The sequence below is a fragment of the Leptodactylus fuscus genome, chromosome 3 (genome assembly GCF_031893055.1).
Source record: "Leptodactylus fuscus isolate aLepFus1 chromosome 3, aLepFus1.hap2, whole genome shotgun sequence".
NCBI lineage: Eukaryota > Metazoa > Chordata > Amphibia > Anura > Leptodactylidae > Leptodactylus > Leptodactylus fuscus.
Window position 1 is genome coordinate 23,891,360 of NC_134267.1, and position 25,114 is coordinate 23,916,473.

A 25,114-nucleotide genomic window follows, 5' to 3' on the forward strand; every position below is an offset into this window, starting at 1 on the left:
TACAGCTGGTATAACCTGGGTATCTCCTGTACATTATTATATACAGCTGGTATAACCTAGGTATCTCCTGTATATAATTCTATATGTACAGCTGGTATAACCTGGGTATCTCCTGTATATAATTCTATATGTACAGCTGGTATAACCTGGGTATCTCCTGTATATAATTCTATATGTACAGCTGGTATAACCTGGGTATCTCCTGTACATTATTATATACAGCTGGTATAACCTAGGTATCTCCTGTATATAATTCTATATGTACAGCTGGTATAACCTGGGTATCTCCTGTATATAATTCTATATGTACAGCCGGTATAACCTGGGTATCTCCTGTATATAATTCTATATGTACAGCCGGTATAACCTGGGTATCTCCTGTATATAATATATATGTACAGCCGGTATAACCTGGGTATCTCCTGTATATAATTCTATATGTACAGCCGGTATAACCTGGGTATCTCCTGTATATAATTCTATATGTACAGCTGGTATAACCTGGGTATCTCCTGTATATAATTCTATATGTACAGCCGGTATAACCTGGGTATCTCCTGTATATAATTCTATATGTACAGCCGGTATAACCTGGGTATCTCCTGTATATAACATATATGTACAGCTGGTATAACCTGGGTATCTCCTGTATATATTCTATATGTACAGCTGGTATAACCTGGGTATCTCCTGTATATAATTCTATATGTACAGCCGGTATAACCTGGGTATCTCCTGTATATAATTATATATGTACAGCTGGTATAACCTGGGTATCTCCTGTATATAATTATATATGTACAGCTGGTATAACCTGGGTATCTCCTGTATATAATTATATATGTACAGCTGGTATAACCTGGGTATCTCCTGTATATAATTCTATATGTACAGCTGGTATAACCTGGGTATCTCCTGTATATAATTCTATATGTACAGCCGGTATAACCTGGGTATCTCCTGTATATAATTCTATATGTACAGCCGGTATAACCTGGGTATCTCCTGTATATAATATATATGTACAGCTGGTATCACCTGGGTCTCTTCTGTATATAATTCTATATGTACAGCCGGTATAACCTGGGAATCTCCTGTATATATTATATATGTACAGCTGGTATAACCTGGGTATCTCCTGTATATAATATATATGTACAGCTGGTATAACCTGGGTATCTCCTGTATATAATATATATGTACAGCTGGTATAACCTGGGTATCTCCTGTATATAATTCTATATGTACAGCCGGTATAACCTGGGCGTTTCCTGTACATTATTATATACAGCCAGTATACGCTCCGCACTCCATTGGATGGGGTGATTTATATGAGAAGTTGGTAGGACTTGTAGGATATGAAGGTGACTTCCTGTATCGGGCGGATGAGATAAATGACTTTTCTTTATTACCAGTGTTGCCGCTCTATTTGTAGTAATGTATTATAGGACATTATTCTGTCTTTATCTGCATTATTTAGTGATTTATTTCCACACTCGGGAATTTCCTGAGTATTCTTCGCTCTCAGGTGCGGCGGCGGCGCAGACACTGTGCTGAGGTCATGGAAAACCTAACAAGAGACTCGCACTTAATTCACCGCCATGAATCAGAGAAATCTTCATCCGAAAACTCAAAAAAATTCATTACGTTTTTTTTTTCCTCTTTTTTCCTTCAGCCGCGCTGTAACTATGAGGAATTGACATATAGTGTTCAGTAACATTGTACTCAGCCTTATGGCTTATGCTCTAGTCACAACCAGGGCTGAGCCATCTTGAGATTTCAGGATCGATTTTAAAATTCGATTTTCGATCATTTTCCAGCCAATCCCGATCATGAAATTTGCTCGATTGCCAATCGGGATCCAATCTTTCCTGATCACTCAATCCTAATTGTATATGATATATACAGTGGGGTTGAGCCGATCTTGAGATTTCAAAATCCAATTTTCGATCATTTTCCAGCCGATCGCGATCGTCAAATTCCCTCGATCACCGATCGGGATGTGATCTTTCCCTAGTCACAACCAGAGCTTCATTCAAGATTCTCTTCTAACTCCTAGGTTGTAATAGCTCACGCCTCCCTCTGATGTCTCTGTGTGTATAGAGCATGCTCGGTTGTACTGCATTGTAGGAGATGTAGGTAGACGCCCATCTCTCACATATACCAAGGGGGACAGAAGAGACCCCAAAATCTTCAAGATAGGCCATTACATGGATGTGGTATGATCTGACATTTCTTCCTGCAGGAGGTAACACGGCAGAAGACAACAGCCCCGATGCGGACGGTTGGGATGGCGTGTCCTACATCAGTCCGCTGGGAGTTTTGTACACTCCTCCCCTTAAAGGTAACTTTTTTTGCAATTTATTTTTGGGGGGAGGTAAATAGTGCGGTACATATATATATACAGCTAGGAGGATATTGGTACAGACGATGATTTGCGTTATCACAATGTCCCTACAAGAAAACTAAGCTGCCAGCTCATAGGACAGGAAGTGTTGTCAGAGGGACATGGCAGAGGAGCCGCAGGTATTGTCACAGTTGCATCCTATTCTATATCCTAGTGACCGAAAGCCACGGAGAAGTGGAGATAAAACTCAACCTGAACTGCAGTCACTGCGAAATGGACGAATGTTACCTGGATCCGGAGTCTCAGGAGCTGATGTGTCACTGCGAGCTGGGCCGGGTGCTGGCAGAGGACGGCGTGTCTTGTATCGGTGAGAACATCATGGTTATGTCATTAAAGAGAGTGTCAGTATACCCCAAAGTATCACCCCAGGCCTGCAGATAGATAGGTTAGTGTCACCAGACCCCAAGGTATCACCCCAGGCCTGCAGATAGATAGGTTAGTGTCACCACACCCCAGTATATCACCCCAGCCCTGCAGATAGATAGGTTAGTGTCACCAGACCCAGCATATCACCCCAGCCCTGCAGATAGATAGGTTAGTGTCACCAGAACCAGCATATCACCCCAGCCCTGCAGATAGATAGGTTACTGTCACCAGAACCAGCATATCACCCCAGCCCTGCAGATAGATAGGTTACTGTCACCAGAACCAGCATATCACCCCAGCCCTGCAGATAGATAGGTTACTGTCACCAGACCCAGCATATCACCCCAGCCCTGCAGATAGATAGGTTAGTATCACCAGACCCAGCATATCACCCCAGCCCTGCAGATAGATAGGTTAGTGTCACCAGAACCAGCATATCACCCCAGCCCTGCAGATAGATAGGTTACTGTCACCAGAACCAGCATATTACCCCAGCCCTTCAGATAGATAGGTTAGTGTCACCAGAACCAGCATATCACCCCAGCCCTGCAGATAGATAGGTTACTATCACCAGAACCAGCATATTACCCCAGCCCTTCAGATAGATAGGTTACTGTCACCAGAACCATGTCCAAGGTGCTGGCAGTAGAGACATGGGGTGAATGACAGAGCAAGGAACCGATCATCCCATACGTCACCACTGTATACACATGTTCTAGCAGAGTGTGAGCACAGACTTACCTAGTCACACAGTCACCCTGCTGTACATTGGTTGGTTTTCTCTCCTCTCAGGATATGTTGGTTGTATTTTCTAGAGGATCAGATGCAGTCGCTCCAGGAGACTCACCTGCCGCTGTCCCTGGTGCTGTCCATTGTGACCTCAGGGCTCGTGGCCGCCCTTATTCTCGCCTTCTCTGGGATTATGATCGGTGAGTAACCATTATAGGAAGACGACAATTATCATGGAAAGAAAATTACTCAGTGAGTCTTAAGCTGGCACCAGAGGCCATGGGGGGGGACATGACAAAGCCGCTGACATGGTGACATATTACGTGCCTGCACTGTAGACCCTTCCGTTCCTGGTTCCAGTTGTCGCCATCTCTCTTACTCTTCACCATCCTGAAAGCAATAAAAGTAGAAGTCTCTGGTAGTAATAAAGATCCCGCCACCCCCCACCGCAGCCAGTGACAGCCGCAGGCGCCGCTCCTGACAACTCACAAATCCCTGTGAATTATTCAGTTGGACAATTACATTTCCCCCAGCTGTAATAAGGACGCCCGCCCGGCTAATATAATAAGGCCCACCGTGTCCGGGCGAGTAACCGCAGCCTGGTCCATGTCTGGGGAGAGCGGAGGCCAGATCATGTTATAATCATGGAAGCTGAGACACGCAGCTCAGGAGGCAGTATCACACAGGATAGGATTAGATACACCGCTCAGCAGACAGTATCACATAGGAAAGGATTAATTACACCGCTCAGCGGACAGTATCACATAGGAGAGGATTAGATACAAAATCAGCAGGCAGTATCACACAGGATAGGATTAGATACACAGCTCAGCAGGCAGTATCACATAGGAGAGGATTAGATACGAAATCAGCAGGCAGTATCACACAGGACAGGATTAGATACACAGCTCAGCAGGCAGTATCACATAGGAGAGGATTAGATACGAAATCAGCAGGCAGTATCACACAGGACAGGATTAGATACACAGCTCAGCAGGCAGTATCACACATGATAGGATTAGATACACAGCTCAGCAGGCAGTATCACACATGATAGGATTAGATACACAGCTCAGCAGGCAGTATCACACATGATAGGATTAGATACACAGCTCAGCAGGCAGTGTCACACATGATAGGATTAGATACACAGCTCAGCAGAGAGTATCACACAGGATAGGATTAGATACACAGCTCAGCAGACAGTATCACATAGGAGAGGATTAGATACGAAATCAGCAGGCAGTATCACACAGGATAGGATTAGATACACATCTCAGCAGGCAGTGTCACATATGACAAGATTAGATACAACAGTTTAGCTGACAGTATTACAAATTATAGGCTTAGATACTCTGGTTCATCAGAAGTTATCGTACATGATAAAATTAGATACTTGGCTCAGCAGACAGTATCCCAGAAGACTGGCTTACATACGGCTTAGCAGACACTATTACTCATGTTGGGTTTAGATACAGCAACTAATATCATACGTTCTTCAGTGGCTCAGTGGTTAGTATTGGAGTCTTGTTGCGTTGTAGTCCTGGGTTTGAATCCAACCAAAGACAACATCTGCGTGTAGTTTGTATGTTCTCTCCGTGTTTGGTGTATTTCCTCTGGTTTCCTCCCACGTTACAAAGACCTCGTGATAGGGAATGTAGATTGTGAGCCCTATATGGGACAGTGACTGACAATGTGTGTACAGCGCTGCAAGGTATGATGGCGCTATATAGTAAGAAAATACATAAATAATACATTCAGTGACTTCACACATATGCTTAGATACATGATTCAGCAGGCACATTACTGTATCCCGTCTCGCCATCACGTTGGTTCCTTTGTATCTCATTTGTTTTACCTTTTCTTCATCTCCAGTTTATCGGAGGAAGCACCAAGAACTCCAGGCCATACAGATGGAACTCCAGAGCCCAGACTACAAGCTGAGCAAGGTGCGGACCTCCACCATCATGACTGACTACAACCCCAACTATTGCTTTGCTGGCAAAGTGACATCCATAGGGGACCTGAAAGAGGTGCCGAGGAAGAACATCTCCCTGATAAGGTAACAGCAAGTATATTATATAGTGTATAGCATATATAATATATAATGTATACTGTATATAAGTATAACATACAAGTAAGGATAATATCATGTATAGCATATATAATATACTAGCATCTGCCCGCAACTTCGTCCACGGGTTGTTTGTTGGCGCCGACCCGCGGATACGTATGCAATAGGCGCTGGCAATAATCCGCCTGAGTTGGAGTCTTCGCTTTGCGACATGTATGTATATGCGCAGTATTTGCAGTTGCGGGCCGGCTGCCCCAATTTGGCCCTCACCTGCATATGGCACCCACCTCTTGCGCGTTGTAGGCAACCCCCGTCCCTTTCAGGGGCCCCCACAACTACCCTACTGCGTCCCCCCTCTCCAGCGCGCAACAACCCACTGGCCGAGGCACTGCTTCCACCCGCCCCCCCCCCCTTCCCTTCTGCAGGCTTCCGGACCCCCCCCCCCTTCCTTCTGCAGGCTCCCAGACCCCTCCCCCCCCATCTACAGCCAACTCCCAGCACCAACCCCCCCTCTCCTCTCCCCTCCAGCAGTCTCCCGGCATCAAACACCCCCTCCCCCAGCAGTCTCCCGGCCATAACCCTCTTCTCCCTTAGCAGGCTCCTGGCCCCCCACCAATACCCCCCCCCCGGTCCCCCCACTCCCGTGCTGTCGGTTGCAGAGCCGCAAGCCCAGCCGTACTTACTCAGTATATGGAGCGGAGACATGCCACCTGCGTTTCCACTACTGTCAGTCACCGCTGGCAGAGACTGAATAGTGAGGAGGCACGCCATGCGCACACAGCTGGCACAGCAGACACACACCCGCGGGGTCCCACACCAAGGCTGCATGGCGGCGGCAGGCAGGAGCATCGCGACGCCATGTTCTTGAACCTACACACTGCTATACAGCGCCGCCCACCCAGTCGCGCAATCCTATTGGCGAACAGCCGAAGGGCCTGAGATGACGTCATCTTAGGTCCTTTAGCCTAGCGTGAACATGAATTCGGCGGCTCCGGTAGCGAGGTACGGGCATTTAGCCGCATACTAAGTAGCCTATGTATTAATCGGGGTTCCTATCTATGTATGTGGCAAACTTCATGCAAATCCGTTCAGCCGTTTTTGCGTGATTGAGGAACAAACATCCAAACTCACGTATATATAATATACGTATAATTTATAATAAAGCAAGTATAATCGGGGCTAGATGATATTCTCATTCCCCACACACTCGCTACTATCTGAACTTGGTTGTCTGATTAATAAGTTGTTATTAAAGTTATTTAAAAAAAAAAAAAAACTGGCATAGGAAGTCGGAGACCAGAGGCTGCGCTACTTCCTGTAGCCATAATGGATAAGTTCTCTTGTTCCATAGATATATCTCGTAACAATAACTGCAAAACAAACTATGAGAACAAGATGACCCTTGTAAGTAAATCACACCAAGGTCACAATAAAGAAGAGTCTATACCGCCCTTTAAGTAGATATCATCGAAAAAAGTAATGCCTTCCGACTACAGTTTCCGCAAAAATTTCCATGATGGATCTATACATTAGCCGCATTGACTTCATGAACTTGTGGACTGCCGGGGCCGGAGCTCATTGCTCTCGGGGACTGAAGATTAAGTACAATTCTTCAATTTCACATAGAAGGAGGGAAATATCTGCTGTGACTTCTCCTTCCGCGGCTTGTTGTCCGTTATCATTAAATTTATGGCCTGCCACAGAAGGACCTTGTGCTGGAGTCACAACCAATTTGTCAGAAGGTTCAGAGGACGGCCAGACAGATGAGATCCCGGGCGCGGAGAACTTCCTTCAGGTTTTAATGATAAATATGTTACAGACAATGTCTAGAACCTGTCACTCACCTGGATATGGAAGCCATGGTAGAACAAGACTCCACGGAGAAAAAAAATCTATCCTATCACAGCGGATAAAACTCTTTTCTACCGGCGGATTTATAACAAATGTCAGACACCTCCAATTTCTGTGAATTACTTAGAAAATCGTCCCCGGATGACAGGTCCAGAGATGATAATAAAGTAATTGCTGCCGGTCTGTTATAGCAGGGATCAGATAGAAAGTGCGAGATGTACAGATCCAATTTATAATAAAAGATAGATAGCAGAGATGAGCGAACAGCATTCGATCGAGTACATATTCGATCGGATATCAGGCTGTTGCAGCAGAGCTGAGTGTGCAGCAGGGTTCACATCTCCAATGTAGCAGTGCTGGCCGTGCGCTCAGCTCGGCTGCATCTCCGGTGTAGCCGAGCTGAGTGCATGGCCAGCACTGCTACATCTCGGCATAGGAATGCATTGACCAATGTTGATTGGCCGAATGCTGTACTCTGTATGGCATTCGGCCAATCAACGCTGGTCAATGCATTCCTATGGGAAAAAGTCAGCTCCCGCATATCGCAAGCTGACAGAGATCTCGACGTAATACAGTGACTTGGGCGTGTTAGATGCCCCCAGACATGCTTCCCCTGCTGTCCCAGTTGCATTCCAGGGTGTTGGCATCATTTCCTGGGGTGTCATAGTGGACTTGGTGACCCTCCTGAGTCGAATAGTGGTTTCCCCCTAAACGAGTATTTATTCCCCATAGACTATGATGGGGTTCGATGTTCGATTGAACAGTCGAGTATTGAGCGGCTACTCGAATCGAACTTCGAACTTTTCACTGTTCGCTCATCTCTAATAGATAGATAGATAGGAGATAGATAGATAGATAGATAGATAGATAGATAGATAGATAGATAGATATTTAGATCGGTAAATTCTAAAGTTCATGTTTGCCAAATCTGAGTCCCTGCAGGACTACGTTGTCCTCCTGTTTCCTCTTCGTAAATTGTAGTCTTCAAAATTGTTTTTAGGTTTCTGAACAAGTCAGATTTGACAATATGCACAAAGAGCACAATACAGGACCACACAAAAGGTTCATGAAACTGCAAAACACAGATATCTGGTCTAAGCTAAGCCCTGCCATATTTGTAATAAAAAAAAAAAAAATACAAGGCCAAAAATGTATCTCACTCAGCACACAGGTCATGTATGACTGATTCCTAAGACACCTCACATAGTGATGAAATGCACAGAGGATTAGCATGTCTGACAGCTAAAAAAATGCTGTTTTTCTGCGATTGCACTTACAATGTACTAAAAGTAGGAAGCACAACCCTGAGAAATGTAAATGAGATGGAAATTTGCTGAATATAATATACTGAGATATCCTGTCTGCATGAGACATGTGATAATAAAGATATAATCCCAAAGGTTATATAGATAGCCACTCAAATACTGCCCCTATGTACAAGAATATAACTACTATAATACTGCTCCTATGTTCAAGAATATAACTACTATAATACTACTCCTATGTACAAGAATATAACTACTATAATACTACCTCCTATGTATAAGAATATAACTAAAATAATACTGCTCCTATGTACAAGAATATAACTACTATAATACTACCTCCTTTGTATAAGAATATAACTACTATAATACTGCTCCTATGTACAAGAATATAATTACTATAATACTCCTATGTACAAGAATATAACTACTATAATACTACCTCCTATGTATAAGAATATAACTAAAATAATACTGCTCCTATGTACAAGAATATAACTACTATAATACTACCTCCTATGTATAAGAATATAACTACTATAATACTGCACCTATGTACAAGAATATAATTACTATAATACTGCTCCTATGTACAAGAATATAACTACTATAATACTACCTCCTATGTATAAGAATATAACTACTATAATACTGCTGCTATGTACAAGAATATAATTACTATAATACTGCTCTTATGTACAAGAATATAACTACTATAATACTGCTCTTATGTACAAGAATATAACTACTATAATACTACGCCTATGTACAAGAATATAACTACTATAATACTACCTCCTATGTATAAGAATATAACTACTATAATACTGCTCCTATGTATAAGAATATAACTACTATAATACTGCTCCTATGTACAAGAATATAACTACTATAATACTGCTCCTATGTACAAGAATATAACTACTATAATACTACCTCCTATGTACTAGAATATGACTACTATAATACTGCTCCTATGTATAAGAATATAACTACTATAATACTACTCCTATGTACAGGAATATAACTACTATAATACTGCTCCTATGTACAAGAATATAACTACTATAATACTACTCCTATGTACAAGAATATAACTACTATAATACTGCTCCTATGTACAAGAATATAACTACTATAATACTACCTCCTATGTATAAGAATATAACTACTATAATACTGCTCCTATGTATAAGAATATAACTACTATAATACTGCTCTTATGTACAAGAATATAACTACTATAATACTACGCCTATGTACAAGAATATAACTACTATAATACTACTCCTATGTACAAGAATATAACTACTATAATACTGCTCCTATGTACAAGAATATATCTACTATAATACTACTCCTATGTACAAGAATATAACTACTATAATACCGCTCCTATGTACAAGAATATAACTACTATAATACTACCTCCTATGTATAAGAATATAACTACTATAATACTGCTCCTATGTATAAGAATATAACTACTATAATACTGCTCTTATGTACAAGAATATAACTACTATAATACTACGCCTATGTACAAGAATATAACTACTATAATACTACTCCTATGTACAAGAATATAACTACTATAATACTGCCCCCTATGTACAAGAATATAACTACTATAATACTACTCCTATGTACAAGAATATAACTACTATAATACTACTCCTATGTACAGGAATATAACTACTATAATACTACCCCTATGTACAAGAATATAACTACTATAATACTGCTCTTATGTACAAGAATATAACTGCTATAATACTACGCCTATGTACAAGAATATAACTACTATAATACTACCTCCTATGTATAAGAATATAACTACTATAATACTGCTCCTATGTACAAGAATATAACTACTATAATACTGCTCCTATGTACAAGAATATAACTACTATAATACTACTCCTATATACAAGAATATAACTACTATAATACTGCTCCTATGTACAAGAATATAACTACTATAATACTACTCCTATGTACAAGAATATAACTACTATAATACTACTCCTATGTACAAGAATATAACTACTATAATACTGCTCCTATGTACAAGAATATAACTACTATAATACTACTCCTATGTACAAGAATATAACTACTACAGTATAATACTGCCTCATGTTAAAAAGTATATTTACTATAATACTGTCCCATAACACGAGTATTAATATACCACTGCTCCTATTTCCTTACTTACAGTCCTGTATCACTAGACATCACGTTGGTGTTTTAGATTATCCTCGTATTATATTGATCTGATGGATTTTGTATACTTTTGCTTCTCACAGGTATCAGATTATTAATGTAGATTTTCTTACAGATTGCTATAATCACTGACTATATAATCCCATAATAATTGGTATTTAGTCATTTTCCCTATTTTTGTCTTTCAGGGGTCTCGGTCATGGAGCATTTGGTGAAGTGTATGAAGGTCAAGTATTATCGGCTCCCAATGACCCTCCACTGAAGGTTGCGGTGAAGGTAGGTACATCAGGGGGTTCCTGCAGTTAATGGATCCAGTATATTATAGGTGACCTACTTGGCCCATTGACATCATTCTTATACTGTAGTTGCCCATTCATGGCCGACCGCCCCATAGTCAAGTGTGCTTCACGCTCTAGAACTTCATTGACAACATCTTATACATTCAAGTTATTTTGAAGATAAAGGCTAAAACTGATTTTAATGAAAGAATCTAGAAATACTTTTATGACTTTCACATTCCACATAAAATTACAAAAAATAATTTCCCAAAAAAACAAGAATGCTACAGAGAGGTGGACCTCTTAAAGAAGATAATCTATGAAGAACTGTGGTCTAAATCAAGGGTGGTCATGTCATGGAGATGATGAATGGGAGATTTTTCATTGTAGGCTTTTTGTCCCTGATCGGTGCTGAACTTTTTTGTGATAGATGGGCAACAGGTGGTCTCGTTGTAGACTGCGAGGTCCTCTTTTTAGAAACATATTGCTTGGGAAATCTGAGGTTCAGGTTTGATCATTCCTTGGAATTTGGTGAGAAGTTCTGGGGAAGTCCAATGATGCCTTGGAACTTGGTGAGAAGTCTTGTTGACCAAGAACATCAAAGGGTTGTACAATGAATGAAACATCCCATATCCACATGATAAAGGATAAGCATCTGATCAGCCAGGGTCCTACTATTGGGACCACCATCAGTCAGCAGAATAGGAGGTCCCGAGTGTCCTCATTTGGACAATGAATTGGATGCACATACGCATTGTAGGAGATAGAAGGAAAGTTCTGTGCTTGGCCGTGATTTGGCAGTTCCAGAAAGACAAAGGGGACTATAGTGCACAAGTGTGACAGCCGCGCCAGGGTGACTGACTATGATCATGACTGATCATAGCCCCACGGCCGGTTTACCGCCTCCTCCTGACGTCCTTGTGCTCCTCCCCTTCCCACCTCTTTTTTCCACACCTATAGGCGGTTTGTAAGTGGGCAGCCCGTTTTTTACGTTGGCCTGTTTCCTGACCCTTGTACCTACGCTGCCTGCCCTGACCTTATGCTGGTTAACTACATAGAAACACTTCCTGTCCTCACCATGAACCATCTCTGTCCAGTCTCTTTGCCTGATCTCTGGTACTTCACACCCGGGTCTTTTGGCCTATAGACAGCCATCACCTATACTGGGAACATTCCAAAAGAGAGCGACCTGATGGTCTCTCCACAGTAAAGTCCAGATCCCTATATAGGGGTTTCCAGGGTAAGACATAGTAAAATGGAGGCCACCACCATAGTCATAAGGTTGGTTGAGAGGGAGGAGGTAACTGATCCTGAGAAGCTCATCAGGTACTCTGGTGGGCATGTCCAACCCTGGTCACTACAGAACAAGGCAGATTCTTGTGAGCCCTAAAAAAATCTCCCCCTCTAGAATTTGTCATCTCAGCCATATAACATTGTCACCAGCCATAACTACGAAGCATCTGGTTAGGATTTGACAGAGAAGAACCAATCAACCACCTAATTTACTGAGAATCCTTCTTTATGGCAGGCGGAAATGCCCTTTAAGGCCTCGCCCGTCTGATCCAGTAAATCAAAGTTACGTCTGGAACTCACCGGCATCGGATCATTACTGGGGAGACACAAAAAGTTACAAAGTTTTTCTTTCTTTTCTAGTTTTTGTGAACTTTGATTGACGTCTTATTTTCAGAACCAACTTCTCGAACGATAAATTCAGCCTTAAGCTGAGCCGGGCGCGGCGGCGATTGTCAGCTCCTTTTGATTAAAGTAGTTACAGGTCCAACATCGTCCATAAAACAGAAGCCATCCATTACTAGTCTGTGGCTGCGCTGACGTGACTCCGGAAGCTGGCGTCTGCTTACTGCCGACTCATAAAGCGTCCTGTCTGAGACGTCTTAAATCATGAGCGGAGATCTGCAGGTGCGGCCTCTTCTCCATTCTCTTTATGGTGCTGGAGGCCTTAGACCGGGGGAATATTTTTTTCCTCCGATGCAACTTTTTTATTTTACAAGTTTACAAATAATTGATACAAGTTCCGAGCCGCGATTGCTTTGTTATTCTGCAAACTGGAGGCGTAAAAAACGACCCGGCAAAATATACTGTGTGTATAGTAAAAGGAACAGAAGAAAGCTGTAAAACCGCGCCAGAGTCCTCCGCAACTTTACTGACCCTATATAAAGTTATGGGCACAAATATGGGGAACTTTTTGTAACTGTTTCACTGCCGATCCTTTCCCCAAGACTGGTCTTAAGACTTCCTGTACCAGTAGAGGGCGCTCTTAATTTATGATGAGGCCGAGCCCTTGTAACCCAGGGCTGCCAAGTGGTGTCAATGTAAATGAATATGTCCTACTTGTTTGCTACAATTACAGATGTGTTTTGGTCATTGTCTGACCTCGGGTGACCGAGGAGACCCATACCATGGGATTGGCACATGTCAAGACAGCAGTCATCTCATTGAGCTCTATGGGAGAGCTTTCTAGACCTGCTCTGTACAGGGATAGGATAAGCTATGACATCATCTATTGTCAGTAGTGATGTAATGATAGCTTAGAGGTGTTATCTATAGAGGTGTTATCTTCTATTGTAATCCCGTCTATGATGTAAATGAGGTGACTGCTGCAAAGAAAACCCTACAGAATTGACAAACATCAGTCTATTGTTAGGCTTAGTGGCCAGAGTGAAAAATACAGGATATAGTAGTTTTTGGGGGTTGTTAAAAAATAATGGAAAATTCTTTGAAATATCATCAAACGTTGGTCTCTTATTAGTCTTAGTGGTCAGAGTGAAGGATCTAGCCATTTTAAATAGAGATTAAACCAATTTAGTTAAATCAAAAATTCTTAAAAAATGTTTCACATAAAAATCTGGATTAAAAAAATAGTTGATTTTGGGTGACACATTCCCTTTAACTTCATAAGGATGAAAGGTCGTGTTGAATGGACCCTTAATTTGTCTTATTGGGTTTATAGTGACCCTCCCTCTAAATTTTATATTCTCTTTAGCAAAGAACAAAGGGGGTGGAGCTTGATGCACTAAAGAGATCCTCTATGCCAAGCTCCACCCCTGAGGAGCAGTGTTAGGCACAGCTCTCTTTCTCATTTTGCAGCAGGGCTCTTTTATGTTATTACAAAGCGCATCAGCAAAATTGTAGGATAACAAATCCGGCTCTGCTACATCCGTCACAAAGCTTTCTATGTGTGTGTCCCTTTAATTGATATTTTTTGCATGTCTTTGTAAGTGTGTTAGATAAGAGAGTAATAAGTAATGGATGGTGCTGGCTGCAGATGAAGGGGATGAGGTGATGAATCTGAATATTAAGCTTGTGCTGCTTGTAAGTCAGCAGTTTGGCCTTTTTTGAAGTCTTCAGACTGTCGATACATTGAATTCTATAGATGCCGACTCAGCACCAGGACCGGCCTCTGTTTTACCGTAAAATCGTTGTTTCAGCTCGAGGATTTTAATAATTTCTTGAAAGACTTCTCGCGTCACGGTCGCTGTCATGTAAGGACTTTAAAGGGAACGACTCCTCTGGCTGAGGGTCAGTGAGGTCAGGCTCGGGGGCAGTGATGTCACTGAGTGGGCGGGTCACACAAGTCATGGACGATGTCTCGGGAGTCTTGTGGTTTGGGATTGCTTTTTTTATGTATTTGTTTATTTTGAGAAAATCTAATGACAGGGGCGAACTTAAGAATTCTTCATTTTTGGAAACCTCCTGCTTCTTGACTGGGTGTTTCCTGGAATGTATGGGGCCCTAGGAGGTTAAGATTTTAGGTGACTTCCTGTGAATGTTGTTATTAGACTCCACCCCCTGTGTTCATGCCCCTCCTAGGAACCCATACATCCATGGAACAATCTCCCCCATTGCTCGGTAGACACAGCCATGTAGTCATCAGAGGTATTAGACCCTAAAATCTGGAAGCCACTCTAGCCCACCAGGGATATGGACAGGAATACCATCACTGACCCTTATAATTCCCTCGGTCCTGTATACTGTATGTATAACACCCATCATCCTCTGCTCTAGACCCTGCCCGAGGTGTGCTCTGAGCAGGATGAACTGGACTTCCTCATGGAGGCGCTGATCATCAGGTGAGCTGCATACACAAAGTGGCCGCATGGGGACAATTCCAATGGGGGGACTGTATAGGCCTGAACATCATTCACAAGCGGTACATGACTGCTGCAGTAAGTTGTGTTGCCTCCAGTTTTCTTCTGTGCTCACTGTCGCTCCCTACAAAGTAGGGCACTTACCTCTAACAAGAAGAATGTGGGAAGTCACCAATGCTGTTTATCTCCACAGTAAATTCAACCACCAGAACATAGTGCGATGTATCGGAGTGAGTCTACAGGCCCTACCCCGCTTCATTCTGCTGGAGCTCATGGCTGGGGGAGATCTCAAGTCGTTTCTCAGACAGACACGGCCAAGACTGGTGAGAGTACTATCTGTAATTAAATCATTTACATAGAAACAAGGAGGCAGCACTATATGTACTTACATCATTTACATAGAGACAAGGAGGCAGTATTATCTGTACTTATATAATTTACATAGAAACAAGGAGGCAGTACTACCTTTACTTATATAATTTATACAGAGACAAGGAGGCAGTACTACCTGTACTTACATAATTTACATAGAAACAAGGAGGCAGTACTACCTTTACTTATATCATTTACATAGAGACAAGGAGGCAGTACTACCTGTACTTATATAATTTATATAGAGACAAGGAGGCAGTACTACCTGTACTTACATAATTTACATAGAAACAAGGAGGCAGTACTATCTGTACTTATATAATTTACATAGAGACAAGGAGGCAGTACTGCCTGTACTTAGAAGGAGGAGATACTACCTGTACTTACATCATTTACATAGAGACAAGGATGCAGTGCTATCTGTACTTATGTCAATTACATAGAGACAAGGAGGCAGTACTACCTGTACTTACATCATTTACATAGAGACAAGGATGCAGAGCTATCTGTACTTATGTCAATTACATAGAGACAAGGAGGCAGTACTACCTGTACTTACATTATTTACATAGAGACAAGGAGGCAGTACTACCTGTACTTATATAATTTATATAGAGACAAGGAGGCAGCACTATATGTAATTATATAATTTATATAGAGACAAGGAGGAGGTGCTATCTGTACTTATATAATTTATATAGAGACAAGAAGGAGGTACTACCTGTACTTACATCATTTATATAGAGACAAGGAGGCAGTACTATCTGTACTTACATCATTTACTAAAGGTGAGAACTATAGGCAGTGTTCTTTCCATATATATGATAGAAGGCTTGCACACATGGACATACAGACATATGCTTGGCTCCTCACACATACCTCTGTTTTCTCCTCATTGCCAGCTGTCCGGCTCAGTGTGACCTGGAAGAAAGATTTTTTACGTTCCAAGAAACTGTATAAGAAAAAAAATACAAATCCCCGACTGCTGCACGGCTTGTCCTGTAATCTTTTGTCAGACTACAGAGTGGCATTGTCAGAGGGAATTACTCTCATAAATAGTCCTCAGCAGAACAGAATCCATTTTTGTCTTCTTTCAGACACATTAGAGCAGTGGAAGCAATGAGGAAGAATTATATACCGCAGTCAGGACATCACATCCTATACTGTGTGCCTAAATCACCTGCAGATATCCTGAGTGTTATCAACTCAGCGTCATCTGATAAGTGTGATATGGAAATTACTAATGGAGGACCCACGTGTCAGCACAAGAAGTGCAGCTTATACCTTCACATTATAGCATTTATATTTTTGTACATAGGAGCAGTATTATAGTAGTTATATTCTTGTACATAGGAGGCAGTATTATAGTAGTTATATTCTTGTACATAGGAGCAGTATTATAGTAGTTATGTTCTTGTACATAGGAGGTAGTATTATAGTATTTAGATTCTTGTACATAGGAGGCAGTATTATAGTAGTTATATTCTTGTACATAGGAGTAGTATTATAGTAGTTATATTCTTGTACATAGGAGCAGTATTATAGTAGTTATATTCTTGTACATAGGAGCAGTATTATAGTAGTTATATTCTTGTACATAGGAGCAATATTATAGTAGTGATATTCTTGTACATACGCGCAGTATTATAGTAGTTATATTCTTGTACATAGGAGTAGTATTATAGTAGTTATATTCTTGTACATAGGAGGTAGTATTATAGTAGTTATATTCTTGTACATAGGAGGCAGTATTATAGTAGTTATATTCTTGTACATAGGAGTAGTATTATAGTAGTTATATTCTTGTACATAGGAGCAGTATTATAGTAGTTATATTCTTGTACATAGGAGCAGTATTATAGTAGTTATATTCTTGTACATAGGAGCAGTATTATAGTAGTTATATTCTTGTACATAGGAGCAGTATTATAGTAGTTATATTCTTGTACATAGGAGCAGTATTATAGTAGTTATATTCTTGTACATAGGAGCAGTATTATAGTAGTTATATTCTTGTACATAGGAGCGGTATTATAGTAGTTATATTCTTGTACATAGGAGTAGTATTATAGTAGTTATATTCTTGTACATAGGAGCAGTATTATAGTAGTTATATTTTTGTACATAGGAGTAGTATTATAGTAGTTATATTCTTGTACATAGGAGCAGTATTATAGTAGTTATATTCTTGTACATAGGAGTAGTATTATAGTAGTTATATTCTTGTACATAGGAGCAGTATTATAGTAGTTATATTCTTGTACATAGGAGTAGTATTATAGTAGTTATATTCTTGTACATAGGAGCAGTATTATAGTAGTTATATTCTTGTACATAGGAGCAGTATTATAGTAGTTATATTCTTGTACATAGGAGCAGTATTATAGTAGTTATATTCTTGTACATAGGAGCAGTATTATAGTGGTTATATTCTTGTACATAGGAGCAGTATTATAGTAGTTATATTTTTGTACATAGGAGTAGTATTATAGTAGTTATATTCTTGTACATAGGAGCAGTATTATAGTAGTTATATTTTTGTACATAGGAGTAGTATTATAGTAGTTATATTCTTGTACATAGGAGCAGTATTATAGTAGTTATATTCTTGTACATAGGAGTAGTATTATAGTAGTTATATTCTTGTACATAGGAGCAGTATTATAGTAGTTATATTCTTGTACATAGGAGTAGTATTATAGTAGTTATATTCTTGTACATAGGAGCAGTATTATAGTAGTTATATTCTTGTACATAGGAGTAGTATTATAGTAGTTACAGTGGGGCAAAAAAGTATTTAGTCAGTCACCAATAGTGCATGTTCCACCACTTAAAAAGATGAGGGGCGTCTGTAATTTACATCATAGGTAGACCTCAACTATGAGACAAAATGAGAAAAAAAAAATCCAGAAAATCACATTGTCTGATTTTGTAAGAATTTATTTGCAAATTATGGTGGAAAATAAGTATTTGGTCACCTACAAACAATCAAGATTTCTGGCTCTCACAGACCTGTAACTTCTTCTTTAAGAGTCTCCTCTTTCCTCCACTCATTACCTGTAGCAATGGCACCTGTTTAAACTTGTTATCAGTATAAAAAAAACACCTGTGCACACCCTCAAACAGTCAGACTCCAAACTCCACTATGGTGAAGACCAAAGAACTGTCAAAGGACACCAGAAACAAAATTGTAGCCCTGCACCAGGCTGGGAAGACTGAATCTGCAATAGGCAACCAGCTTGGATTAAAGAAGTCAACTGTGGGAGCAATAATTAGAAAATGGAAGACATACAAGACCACTGATAATCTCCCTCGATCTGGGGCTCCACGCAAAATCTCACCCCGTGGGGTCAAAATGATCACAAGAACGGTGAGCAAAAATCCCAGAACCACGCGGGGGGACCTAGTGAATGAACTGCAGAGAGCTGGGACCAATGTAACAAAGCCTACCATCAGTAACACACTACGCCGCCAGGGACTCAGATCCTGCAGTGCCAGACGTGTCCCACTACTTAAGCCAGTACATGTCCGGGCCCGTCTGAAGTTTGCTAGAGAGCATTTGGATGATCCAGAAGAGTATTGGGAGAATGTCCTATGGTCTGATGAAACCAAACTGGAACTGTTTGGTAGAAACACAACTTTTCGTGTTTGGAGGAAAAAGAATACTGAGTTGCATCCATCAAACACCATACCTACTGTAAAGCATGGGGGTGGAAACATCATGCTTTGGGGCTGTTATTCTGCAAAAGGGCCAGGACGACTGATCCGGGTACATGAAAGAATGAATGGGGCCATGTATTGTGAGATTTTGAGTGCAAACCTCCTTCCATCAGCAAGGGCATTGAAGATGAAACGTGGCTGGGTCTTTCAACATGACAATGATCCAAAGCACACCGCCAGGGCAACGAAGGAGTGGCTTTGTAAGAAGCATTTGAAGGTCCTGGAGTGGCCTAGCCAGTCTCCAGATCTCAACCCTATAGAAAACCTTTGGAGGGAGTTGAAAGTCTGTGTTGCCAAGCGACAGCCCCAAAACATCACTGCTCTAGAGGAGATCTGCATGGAGGAATGGGCCAACATACCAACAACAGTGTGTGCCAACCTTGTGAAGACTTACAGAAAACGTTTGACCTCTGTCATTGCCAACAAAGGATATAGAACAAAGTATTGAGATGAAATTTTGTTATTGACCAAATACTTATTTTCCACCATAATTTGCAAATAAATTCTTACAAGATCAGACAATGTGATTTTCTGGATTTGTTTTCTCATTTTGTCTCTCATAGTTGAGGTTTACCTATGATGTAAATTACAGACGCCTCTCATCTCTTTAAGTGGTGGAACTTGCACTATTGGTGACTGACTAAATACTTTTTTGCCCCACTGTATATTCTTGTACATAGGAGGTAGTATTATAGTAGTTATATTCTTGTACATAGGAGCAGTATTATAGTAGTTATATTCTTGTACATAGGAGCAGTATTATAGTAGTTATATTCTTGTACATAGGCGGTAGTATTATAGTAGTTATATTCTTGTACATAGGAGTAGTATTATAGTAGTTATATTCTTGTACATAGGAGCAGTATTATAGTAGTGATATTCTTGTACATACGCGCAGTATTATAGTAGTTATATTCTTGTACATAGGAGTAGTATTATAGTAGTTATATTCTTGTACATAGGAGTAGTATTATAGTAGTTATATTCTTGTACATAGGAGTGGTATTATAGTAGTTATATTCTTGTACATAGGAGTAGTATTATAGTAGTTATATTCTTGTACATAGGAGTGGTATTATAGTAGTTATATTCTTGTACATAGGAGGTAGTATTATAGTAGTTATATTCTTGTACATAGGAGTAGTATTATAGTAGTTATATTCTTGTACATAGGAGTAGTATTATAGTAGTTATATCCTTGTACATAGGAGCAGTATTATCGTAGTTATATTCTTGTACATAGGAGCAGTATTATAGTAGATATATACTTGTACATAGGAGCAGTATTATAGTAGTTATATTCTTGCACGTACGGGGTAGTATTATAGTAGTTATATTCCCCTCTTTTAGCCATCCCAATCTTCTTCCATCTCTTTATAGAACCAGCCATCATCCCTTACAATGTTGGACCTACTTAATGTGGCTCGTGACATAGCCAATGGCTGTCAGTATCTGGAGGAGAACCACTTTATTCACAGGTACCTGTAGAAAACTTCACCTTTAAATGCTTAATTCTCTATTTACATTCAAAGTTGCATGTACAATGTCCTATAAGCAGGGATACATGATATCTGCACGGTGCATGCTATGCTGTATATCGCACATCTTGTACTTTGCAGATCCTTGCTTTGCTCCTGCTCTTTCCTTACGTTCCTCTCAGTTTCCTGCAGCATTTCGGCTACTTGTCTGTAGTTTCCTTCCTACCGACACAGAAAGTTTGGGGCGTATATTAGAAAAGCAGGACTGGATTAGCCGATCTTATAGAAAGACTTGGGGTCCGCATACATTTAGTCCTTGATCTGCCTCCCCATGTTGTGCTTTACTATAAGGAACAGCTTGAATTATTCCTGTTGGTTCCTTGTAAGACTGAAGCAAGAATCTGACGAAGTCAAAACTCTGGAGGAATGTAGCAAAAACTTTTCAGCTCCTTGGAGATGAGCGGGCCGTCTATAAGGTGCCTGTCGCCGCGCGTTATCGATGAAGACTGACCTTTATTAAAACAATTGATCTTGTCTTTCCAGAGACATCGCTGCAAGGAACTGTCTGCTCACCTGTCAAGGACCTGGCAGAGTTGCAAAAATTGGGGATTTTGGGATGGCTCGTGATATATACAGGTAATATACCGCATGCGATGTATTAGATGATACTAATGATCCTCCTGGGGCCCCGCAGGGCCCGCTCATCTGTAGGTAAGATGTAATTGCTGTCACCTATCAGGCAGATCTGCTTACCTGTGTGAATTGTGCTCTGAATCTCCTCCATGCTAATTACTGTGGGTATAAGGCTACTCCCAACCAATCATCTCTCCTTTTCCTTGAAGTGGGCGGAGCTTGCATATACTTGCTGGTGCGCAGATTGAATATTGTACGTAATAAATGTCCTTGCCACTAGATGGCGCATGTCACAAGCAACAATAAAGCCCTCGCTGTGTAGTTACCCCACCGCCTGCTATAAGTTATTCTACTGAACAATAGCAAATACCCCTTTGTTACTTAGTAACGCGCCACTCACTTAGACACGTATACACGTGTCAGAGCGCGGCACTTCAAAACAGATCACATTGATTTTAATGGGTGCCGGCTTACGCACGTAACACATTGAAATCAATGGGTTACAAAGCCTCCCATTGATTTCAATGTATAGCGCGCGTAAGCTGGCACCCATTGAAATCAATGGGATCTGTTTTAAAGCACCGCACTCTGACACGTGTATACGTATCTAAAAGAGCGGCGCGTTACTCCATGAGAACGGAGCCTTATTGCACTGGCCATTTCAGTTTTTTATTTACATGCAGTACTCTTTCCCACCACTGCCTTTATCCATAGACAACAATACAACAGCGCCCCCATCCTTAATGTAACTGTACTCTGATCATTGAAACCACTAGAGGGTGAACTTTATTCCACTGTGTATGACTCTTACTGATAAAGACCACCCCCTAGTGGTAAAGTAAAGAAACAGAGCCCAATAAACGTATTAAATACTAGCCTCTGCCCGCGACTTCGTCTGCGGGTTGTTGGAGTAGATGATCCGCCTATATTCAGCAAATTGCTGAGGGCGATGGTTTGCCTGCTCCGGCGTGTTGGCAGCTCTTAAGCTGTCCTGCTGCTGAACTTGTTCCTCTCACTGTGCCTGTGATTGTTCCGGCGTCTCAGCAATTCGCTGGGACGCCATATAATGAGCGTGTTGTTGGCGTTGATGATCCGCCTTCTCCGGCGTTTCAGCAGCTCTCAAGTTGGCCTGCAACTAAAGTTGTTCTTCACACCGTGCCTGTTATTGCTCCGGCATCTCAGCAGCTCACTGCGAAGCCGTATAATGCATGTGTTGTTGGCGTTGATGATCTCCCTCAGCTCCGCTTGAGAAGAACTCTATGACTTCTGGCTACCTTCATAGCTCTCGTTGTTTGCGACAAATTAGATTTTCTTTTTCCAGGCATGTATAAAATGGACAAACTGCCAATTTGGCCATGTCAGTTTGTCTGCACTACCTGGAGCAGATCAGATAATATGCAGTGTGTGTTTACACAGAGAGATAACAGACTTGGGACCTGAGATAAGCTGCTGCAGGAGCAGTATAATATAGTATGTGAACATAAATTCATAACAGTCACAAAGCCATGTCCTTTACTGGGATAAATCGAGGTTACAATCTATCTATGTGACGAATTTCTTTCAAATCCGTTCTGATGTTTTTGCGTGATTGACTAACAAACTTCCAAACTTTCACATTTATAATATTAGTAGGATATTAGGAACGTGCTCCCAATCATTTCTTCTGCTGGTTGCTTAGATGGAGCTGGTGCCCGTAGGAGTCTATTAAAGCTTCTCCATAACAACGGTTTTACTCTTAACCCAAATGTAAAATCTGACAAGTGAATAGAACATTCAAAAACTGATAAATTCTGCAACAAATGTATAAGAAGCCTCATGGGGGGGCCATAAAATATTTACTCTCTTACAAATTGAGAACTCGGAGATCAGAGTGCAGACCCTGGGAATCTGTGCAGAGCCCACCACTAATCTATAATGCAGCGCGCTGCCTGACCGCAACGCCAGTTACAGCCCTGAAAGGTCAGGACGGATGTTGTGTAGATTATAAAATCGCTGACCGCTACTTATAATTACATAGAAGAGCAGAAGTTCCTTGTTTTTCTTGAAATAATTACCAGAAATTACAGAACATTTACGTGCACTAGTTCCATCTTAATGGAGGTTGCGGAAGAACACGGAAGAATTGGCGGTTTCTGCAATAAAAGGTGAACCCCCCCGAAATACCCTCTGACCTTTTTCCCATCACTGCAAGTAAATAGTGCCAATAATTGGAATATCAATTTTAAGGGAGTGTATCACACTTGTAATCCTCTTTATTATCTTATAGTACAAGTTGTTGTGATTAAAGTGATGCTTATTCTATTCCGATGTCGTGTTTCCATCCAAGATGATCAGATCTCAAACTTGACAGATCTTTGATTTACTTGCAATACCCTTTCTCAGCACTGCACACATCAACTTTTTTTGCATAGATAATAATACAACAGCGCCCCCATTCCCAATATAATTAAGGTCTCATTTTTGAGATGCAATAACTTTGGGATACTTTGTCGCACAGTCATGGAAGATGCCTCATTGTAAGCAGGAGAAAGAGCCCTATAACTCAAGGAACAAGGTGTACAACCCCCTCTACTCGCATATTATTTAACCCTGTGTTGTCAGAGCTATAGAACTGTTTTCATTGCTTTCATTTCTTCCTCAGGGCCAGTTATTACAGAAAAGGAGGGTGCGCGATGTTGCCGGTGAAGTGGATGCCCCCTGAGGCCTTCATGGAAGGGATTTTTACATCTAAGACAGACACTTGGTAAGATTCACCAGTAAAGTAACGCAATATAGTCTACAAAGCAAATCGCTGCTCAGATCCTTCATAAGAACACAAAGTATCAGCAATCGATTCCTTCTTACCCATGGATATAACTACCAGGGATAGAAGCTGCTGTAGGGCCCAACAACTACGGGGCCAATGTCTACTCAGACTGAAGATGAAGTTATAGAAGTAATATCTGTGGGTGCGATAGATGGGGCTCATGTCTATCCCTGCTGTGTATTATCATTACGGTGACATCATTGTGTCTCTTTGTGTGTTATTCCTGTGTTGTGACATCACTGTGTGTATTATCTCTGTACTGTGACATCACTGTGTGTATTATCCCTGTACTGTGACATCACTGTGTGTATTATCCCTGTACTGTGACATCACTGTGTGTATTATCTCTGTACTGTGACATCACTGTGTATTATCTCTGTACTGTGACGTCACTGTGTGTATTATCCCTGTACTGTGACATCACTGTGTGTATTATCCCTGTACTGTGACATCACTGTGTGTATTATCCCTGTACTGTGACATCACTGTGTGTATTATCCCTGTACTGTGACATCACTGTGTGTATTATCCCTGTACTGTGACATCACTGTGTATTATCTCTGTACTGTGACATCACTGTGTGTATTATCCTGTACTGTGACATCACTGTGTGTATTATCCTGTACTGTGACATCACTGTGTGTATTATCTCTGTACTGTGACATCACTGTGTGTATTATCTCTGTACTGTGACATCACTGTGTGTATTATCCTGTACTGTGACATCACTGTGTGTATTATCTCAGTACTGTGACATCACTGTGTGTATTATCCCTGTACTGTGACATCACTGTGTGTATTAT

The 25,114-nt window shown here is 41.0% G+C and overlaps 1 protein-coding gene across 1 annotated transcript in view; it reads left to right on the plus strand.

The window, feature by feature from the left end:
- ALK (ALK receptor tyrosine kinase) overlaps window positions 1–25,114 on the plus strand; it is a 435,118-nt gene that overhangs the window by 403,034 nt on the left and 6,970 nt on the right. Inside the window, exons 17-26 of the mRNA XM_075267217.1 lie at window positions 2,246–2,344; window positions 2,562–2,714; window positions 3,589–3,702; window positions 5,378–5,564; window positions 11,107–11,194; window positions 15,220–15,284; window positions 15,496–15,625; window positions 20,775–20,872; window positions 21,416–21,508; window positions 24,147–24,248. Of these exons, the coding sequence (XP_075123318.1) occupies window positions 2,246–2,344; window positions 2,562–2,714; window positions 3,589–3,702; window positions 5,378–5,564; window positions 11,107–11,194; window positions 15,220–15,284; window positions 15,496–15,625; window positions 20,775–20,872; window positions 21,416–21,508; window positions 24,147–24,248 (1,129 nt within the window). The remainder of the gene's footprint in view (window positions 1–2,245; window positions 2,345–2,561; window positions 2,715–3,588; window positions 3,703–5,377; window positions 5,565–11,106; window positions 11,195–15,219; window positions 15,285–15,495; window positions 15,626–20,774; window positions 20,873–21,415; window positions 21,509–24,146; window positions 24,249–25,114) is intronic.